The sequence below is a fragment of the Elephantulus edwardii genome, unplaced genomic scaffold (genome assembly GCF_000299155.1).
Source record: "Elephantulus edwardii isolate Elephantulus edwardi_28Jun2011 unplaced genomic scaffold, EleEdw1.0 scaffold00129, whole genome shotgun sequence".
Lineage (NCBI taxonomy): Eukaryota > Metazoa > Chordata > Mammalia > Macroscelidea > Macroscelididae > Elephantulus > Elephantulus edwardii.
Window position 1 is genome coordinate 2,466,030 of NW_006399879.1, and position 7,913 is coordinate 2,473,942.

Consider the following 7,913-nt stretch of genomic DNA (forward strand, 5'->3'; position numbering starts at 1 on the left):
TCGTGATGAGTTGTGAGCAATTCAATGGCATATAACAACAACAATCCAACAAGAATAAACAGGTCTGTCCTGGAAAGGGTGAAGCCAAGTTTCTCCTTGGAGGCAAGGATTTTGAATCCCTGTCTCACATACTTTGGGCATGTTGCCAGGAAGGACAAATTTTTGGAGACAAACGTCATGCTTGGAAGAATGGAGGAACAGGTTCAGGAAAGGGAGACCCTGGATGAGATGGATTGACTCAGTGACTTGGATAATAGGGTCAGGTGTGTTGAAGACAGTGAGACTGGCTCAGGATAAGACAGAGTTCAGAGCTAGTGAGCATTTTTGCTGTTACATGCCATCGAGTGGCATATGACTCCTAGTGACTCTGAACAACTGAGTCGCAAGAGACTCGATGGCACAAAACAACAACAACCCAATGAGGTGGGTTGACATAGTGACTGCAGCAATGGGCTCAAGTGTGTCAGATCCTGTGAGGATGGCACGGGATAGGACACAGGGCTCAGATCTGGTTCGTAAGGTCGCTGTGAGTCATACGCAATGTGAAGGCACCTAACAACAACCCAACCCACATATTTGAGCAAGTATCTGCTTTAAATTTGCAGTGAACGTTCCTAAGCCTCTGTCCTTGGTACATGGGGAGACCTGGGTGGAGAACAGAGTCAGGCAGAGCCAGGTGGCTCACTCGGAAGGATGCATTAGATTAGAAAGCACCTGTATGTCTTATATGAACTTGAGGTCTCTTGTCCCACTGGGCACAGGTCTCTTTCTGTGATGGGTGGGAAATTTGCATCCAGTATTTCAAGGACTCTCTGTTTTACCTAGTGTGCTGTCCCCAGGGTCTGGTCCCTCCTAATAACATGCCTGTAATATGTGAGACCAAGGCTTGCTATCCTCCCTTGTACAGAGCATTGTAGCTGGACTTCCAAAAGACACTTGTTCATCCTTCTGGTGTTTGATACTCTTTACCAATACCCGTCAAAGATGCCACTTTCCCTTCAGTCTTTAGTTTTGTCCAGCTTCCACATAGGGTCATCGGTGTTGTTGTTAGGTGTCATCGAGTAAACGAAGGCTCAAAGGAACCCCGAGAACAGTGCATCTGAACCTTGCCCTGTCCTGAACCTTCCTGACTCCCCCTCCTACCAGCTCAAACCCGTTGCTGCACTGAGTCAGTCCATCTCTTCGAAGGTCACCCTCCAGGCTGGGTTTAGAAGGGGTCGTGGTACTAGGGATATTGTAGCTAATGTTAGATGGATCTTGGCTGAAAGCAGGGAATACCAGAGGAATGTCTATCTGTGTTTCATTAACTATGCAAAGGCGTTTGACTGTGTGGATCATAACAAACTGTGACTGACTCTGAGAAGAATGGGAGTCCCGGAACACTTGATCATTCGTTCTAATGCGAAACCTATACTTAGACCAAGAGTCAGTTAACAGAGAGATTCAGGGTTTGAATCCACTACCTCTCCATTGGAAAAAATGAGACTATCTAACTTCACAAAAGACTTAGAGCCTTGGAAAGCTTATGGGAGCTCTCTGCTCGCTCTTAATAGGGTCTGTCTGTTTGTTTCTTTCCTGTAGGGTCATTATAATTGACTTATGGCAGTGGGTGTTTTCAGTTGTGTTTCTCTCTCTTTCTCCCTCCATCTCTCTCTCTCTCCGTGTGTGTGTGTGTGTGTGTGTGTGTGGTGGTTGCCTAGATTTCAATGCACCATGGCCCCACGTGTGTAAATCTGTGCTCTGGGTTTTTAATGACTGATTTAAAAAATATATATAATAATGCTTATCCTCAGGCTTTTCTTTCAAGGCACTTCTGGGTGGTTTTGTACTCCAAACCCCTTGGATAATAGCCAAATGCCTAGCCATTTGCAACATGCAGGGATTCCTTGCCTTATCAATAAACTGTCCTGGTTATCTAGTACTGCTCTTATGGAAATCCCGCAAGTAGCTGGCTTTAACCAGTGGGAATTTATTCTTTCAGTTTGTTGTTGCTATGTGCCTTCAAGTGGGAACAGATTCATAGCATATTTTCAGAGGCTATAAACTGCACAGGAAAAGATTGTCCATCTTTCCCCGGCAGAGCAATGGGTGGATTTGAACCATCTGCCTTTGGGTTGGCAGCACAACTTCTTATCCTTAGGCCACTGGAACTCCCTGTTAGGAGGCTGAAGGTCCAGGTTCAGGGTATCAGCTTTGGGGAAGCCTTTCTCTTTGCGTGTCTCCTGGTCTAGAGAGCTCCGAGCACAAGGACCCTCAGACAAGGACCTGATTCACTTCTTCTGGTTTTTCTTTTTTGGTGATAGGGTTCTCGTGCTCGCTCTCTCTCTCTCTCTTCACTTCTCTCGTTTTATTTCTTGTAAGATAAGGTGATGTTGGCCATGTTAGACCAGATTAGACCTCTGATACGGCCTTAACCCATATTCGATCAGGGCCGTGAGCTGAGAAGGGTGCTGCATCCCACCCTAACCCTAACCCTCACATCAGGGTTGGTCGCATCCTGGGAGACGGTGACATTACTTCCTAACTGACACATCCCTGAGAGTCATGGCCCTGGGAGCCAGAGCGACACAGCGTTTGAGGGACACTGGTCAACTCATGGCAATAATTTAGTGCAATGATGGAAGACAGTGGAAGTACCGTAAGCCTGTTCCACGTCCTGTGCTAAGCTGTTACCATCTAATGGGAGCCACAGGTGAGACCAAGAGTGGGCCAGGCTTCGCCCGGTCTGTCTCCTCTGAGTCCCGAGGGTGCACTGATATGTGGGTACTTCTGACGTGGGAACCTCTCAGGAGGAGGACTTCTGGACAGTCTTGGAGGACGCACCGTGGCTCAGGGTGGTGGGGGAGGGAACTACTGTAGGCAGAAGACCCCCTTGCAGAGACACAGAAGTGGCAGAGGCAGGAAGTGAAGGGCTAAGTCACAGGAGGGCACCAGCGTGTCTGACCTCATAGGTGTCCACTCCCCCCACTTTTGAATTTTAGAAAGACGACACTCAAGGACTACTCAAGAACATGGAGCCTGGCGTGCAGACGCCCTCGGACACGGGGTCCCTGTCCAGGAGAAGGAGAAGGGAGACACAGACATCGAAGGAGGAGGGGAGGCTGGAGGTAAGCCCTGGAGTGTGCACATCTGTCAGGGGTGAGTTCGATGGTGATGGGCCCACCTGTCATCCCAACTGTCATCCCAAGGCGTCTGTCTCTGCACAGCATATTTTTTCCTCCAATTCTCTTCTTTCTTTCCCTAAAATAATTGTTTTAATTATTTTTATTTTGTTGTTTTACAGAGAACAGACATATAAAAAATACACCATTTCAAGTTTTTCCATGTACAATTCAGTGACAATGATTACAATTCTCAGGTTGTAAAACTGTCTTCACCCTACCAAGATGTTCCTCCCTCTGTCACATAGTGTCACTGCCTCCAAGCTTCCCACCTGATTGCTCAAGTTGCTCTTGTCAATTTAATCCCATGTAGATCATTTTTAAAAGAGCAGAGTGCTTAAGGCAGACCTTTTAATAGTCAAGCTAAACTATTGTTTTTAGAGGATAATTTTGGTCTAAAGATTAACAGTTAGCTTAGAGAAATTGTTTTGGGAGGATTCATTCAGGCTCTGTGGTTCCAGAAAGCCTGGATTCCATAAGAAATAGAAATTTTTAAGTTATTATCTTCATTAATCTTCTTTTTGGAGGTGTAGTTTACATATGAACTCTGGGGAACTAATGGTAAGAACCTTTGCAATTCTAAGGTGCACAGTTCAAATCTACCAACTCTTCCATGGGAGAAGGATAGGCAGTCTCCTATCATGTGATGTACTGCCTCTGAAAGCCCACAAGAGGCTCAGCTACATCTTAGTCCCAACCTAATGGCACACAGCTATAACAACAAGTTCACATACGATACGTAGCACAGGTTATAATTTATAGTTGGATGAATTTACAGGTTATAGTTTGACAAATTTGACAAATGTATCTGGTATCTCAATCAAGGGCATTCCTGTCATCCTGAAATGTTACCTAGTGCTCCTTCTGACGAATTTCACTCTTCCAGGGGTGACCAATGTCATGATTTCCATCACTAGAGATTCACTCTACTTGTTCTAGAACATTTTATAAATGGAATTGTATATGAATTTTGAGTGTGTTTCCCCATCCACATAAGGATCTATTTGTTGTGGTCTTCATTCAGAATTGATTCCATGGCCAAGAGTAATAAAGCCTCTGTCCACCTCTTTTCCCCCTGTGCAGCTTGCTCTCCCCTCTCCGCTCTCCCTTCTCCCTTCTTCCCCCTCCTCTCCTCTCCCCTTTTCTCCTCTCCTCCCTTACCTTCCCCATCCCTTTCCTCCCCTCCCCTCCCCTCCCTTTCTTTTTCTCTCTGTCTCGCTCTCTTCCTCTGTGTGTGTCCATGTTTAACAGTGTGGCAGAGTCCGTGAGTGTCCCCTAACTCTCACTCTCTCTTCCTTTTTTCCACCCTGCATCAGCCAGGGCTGTAGTAACAAAGGACCACACACCAACTAGCTTAAAACAACAGAGATTTATTATTTCACAGGCCAGGAGCCAAGGGCCCGAGACCATGGTGTGGGCAGAGCTGTGAACTCTGAAGGCTCTTCCAGCTTCCAGAACCCCGGCCATTTCTAGTGGCTTACACCCCTACTCCTGTCTTCCATCTCTGCCTCAGCCCTGGTGGCCTACTGGATAAGAACTGTACTGCCAGCCCAAAGGCAGGTGGTTTGAATCTACAAGCTGCTCCATGGGGGCAAAGATGGGCAATCTCCTCTCGTGTGATTTATAGCCTCTGAAAACCTACTGGAGGGTCAGCTATGAGCCAGCTCTGGCTTGATGGCACACAGCAACAACAGCAACAACAAGCCTTCGTAAGGGAGCTTTCTCTGGTCGCTTAGTGGTAAGGAGTTAAGCTGCAAACTCAAAGGCACACAGTTCGAGTCCACCAGGTGCTCCATAGGAGAAAAATGGCCAGTCTCCTGCCTGTGATTTAGTGCCTCTGAAAACCCACTGGAGCGGCAGCTATGAGTCGGTTCCAACTTGATGACACACAACAACAACCTATAGAATTAAGACCAGTCTGGCTCCAGCCTCAAGTGACACTTGACTAGTAACATCAACCAAGGGCTCACACGCAGAGGACTTCCACACATCTGTTTAGGAGAGGCAAGTTGACTCATTCGCACTCCCATTCCTCACATCCCCGCTCCCCTCTCCACACTATTACCCCCCACTCTCCCCCAGGGCAGCTGTGTTGCTGTCAGGAGCCTTGATTCATGGTAACTCCAAAGGATGGAGGAGAAACTGTCCCACAGAGTTCACTAGGCTGCACTCTAGCCACTGGGCAGGCTCAAACTGCCAACCTTTTGACTAGCAGCCAAGCACTTTACTGCTTTACCACCAGGGCTCCTTGGAGCATCTCTGGATGTGATGGACACAACTCTGGCTGTGGGATCCCAAGTCCCGTAGACCCATGTTCCTGCACCACATGATTCATCCTGAGTCTCTGATAGTGACAGCATTGACTGTCCCACCTACATCCCAGGCCATCCAGGACCAGGCTAGCTTGAGTACACGTTCCCACACTTTACAACAGTTACCCTGAGTTTACAGCATTGCCCATGCCCCCCCACCCTGCCCCTGGAAGGCTGGGAATGGTTTACCTGTGAACCACCGAGCTGTGCCGGGCAGCTGGCCATCAGCAGGCTAATCATTGCTAAGGGTGAAGTTAAACATCTCCCGTCCGTCCCAGTGGCTGGGCTGCCAGAATGCCCCCACGGCTGGCAGTCACCTTTTGTGGGGACTGCTCCCGGCAAGGTAGGGTGAGCCCTAGCTCCGCTGTCCTCAAAGGTGCAGAAAACCAAGGTCTGTGGGCCGTGTCACCTTGAGTGAACTCAGATCTGGCATTTCCTTCTGCTAAAGGCAGACAGAAGATTCCAGAAGGCTTTTGGGCTTGCTGTGCGGTGCTGTCTGTCCTGTGGCTGTAGTTCCACCCAGCGGAGGGAAGAGGTGCTCACCCTGGTTGGGGGCGTGTAGGGTGCAGTCTCTGCAAAGAAGTTCCCTCCTCTTTCCTCCCCTTGCACCCGCTGCTCCCTGGGTTTTCTGAGTAGTTACATTGTTTCAGCTGAAGAAGTTCCCCTTTGTAAATGCAGTTTTCGGAATAATTGCATTGCTTCGAGGGAGAGAATATTAGAAAATAATGCACCACAGGCAAGCGGGACATGCCTTTCAGGTGGCAGGGGCCCCTTCCCTCCTGGGCCTTGTCTCATGAACCAAGTGCCTCAGCACCCTCTGGTCCTGCAAACCTATCACCAACATCACCACCTGACCTCGAGGGGACTTGCCAGCCACAGGCTGATGAGATGGTCAGAGGGCGACCACCGAAGTATAAGATTACCAGCGGCTATCCATTCAGTCCACTCTGGTTCTTAAAGACCCACAAGGTGCCGAGGAATGTTGTGCTTTGCAGGGTTTCCAATGGCTGTGACCTTTTAAAAGTAGATTGCCAGGCCTTTCTTCCTAGGTGCCTGTAGCTGAACTCAAACTTCCAGCCTCTCAGTTGGTAGGCAAGTACTTAATCATTCAAGCCACCGAGGCACACCAGCCACCAGAGTGCACCTGGGCTTTGAAGGCACATGTCCAGGCCTTCTCAGCCCCGAGCTCCTGCTTTCATGGGTCCCAGACAAAACCTAGCATGCACCCTTCTTACAATCTTTTTTTTTTCACATGAGTCACAAACGACTCGAAGGCACATAACAACAAACAACAACATACTGGTTTATTTACAAAGTTTGTATACATTGTTTTTCACACCGGATCTTTCTCATTTCCTTTACCCACCCCTCCCTCCACCCATCAAATTGTGTGACCATATGATTAACCACCCCTGCACCCCACCCATCCTCACCCCTCTGCTCCTACTTTCGCCCCCCCCTTTGGATTTTCATACTCATTCTACAATAATGGTCTTATACAGTATTTGTCCTTATGGAACTGGGTTAGTTCACTCAGCATAATGCTCTCCAGTCCCTCCCAAGTTAGTGATTTACAAAATCATTGCTCCTGCGTGCTGCATAGTATTCCATCATGTGAACGTAACCATAATTTCTCAATCCATTTGATTGTGTTTGGATATTTGGCAATTCAGTGTTCTTGCAGTGGTGAATAAAGCGGCTATGAACATTGATGTACAAGTCTCTGTGCCTAAATTATCATTTTCTCAGGGTATATTCTAAGCAGTGGAATAGCTGTGTCATATGGAATTTCTTTTCCCTCCCTTTTTAAAATTATTATTAATTTTAATGAAAATTTACAGAGACTTTGGATTTCCATTCATTCATTGTTGCACTTTTTTCCTTGTCCACCCTGCCCCCCACCCCAGTTCATTCTTCTCTTTGAAAAGTAAAAGAAAAATTCTTTCATTGGTATACAATTCCTCCCCCCAAGTTCACTCCACTATGCAGCCTTCATTCTGGACTCCTGTCATGACAATAATAACTAATCATATATCACTTTTAAACAGTTCTCTTCCTCATCTGTTTCAATGCAGTATGCATAGTTTATCCCATCTTTCTCAGTCTCCCCCCAACCCCAAGGTCAGTCCTGTTTTACAACAGTGGCACTGTGCAGTAGTTGTCCTTTTCTGACTGAGATATTTTACTCAGCATAATGTCCTGCAGGGTCACCCAATTTGTATAACATTTCATGAGTTCCTTATTTTTCAATGCAGCATAGTGTTCCATTGTGTGAATATATAACAGCTTCTGTATCCATTCGTTTGTTGATGGGCACTAAGGTTATTTCCAATTTCTTGCTATTGCGAACAAAGCCGCGATAAACATGGGTGAACTTATATCTGCTTGGGTGGCAGTTATGGTCTCTTTGGGGTATATTCAAAGTAGTGAAATTGCTGGG

General features: G+C 47.1%; 1 protein-coding gene across 1 annotated transcript in view; it reads left to right on the forward strand.

Moving 5' to 3' along the window:
* The window catches only part of EVC (Ellis van Creveld syndrome), a 107,405-nt gene that overhangs the window by 1,357 nt on the left and 98,135 nt on the right, over positions 1-7,913 (forward strand). Inside the window, exon 2 of the mRNA XM_006893642.1 lies at positions 2,982-3,107. Coding sequence (XP_006893704.1) covers positions 2,982-3,107 — 126 coding nt within the window. The remainder of the gene's footprint in view (positions 1-2,981; positions 3,108-7,913) is intronic.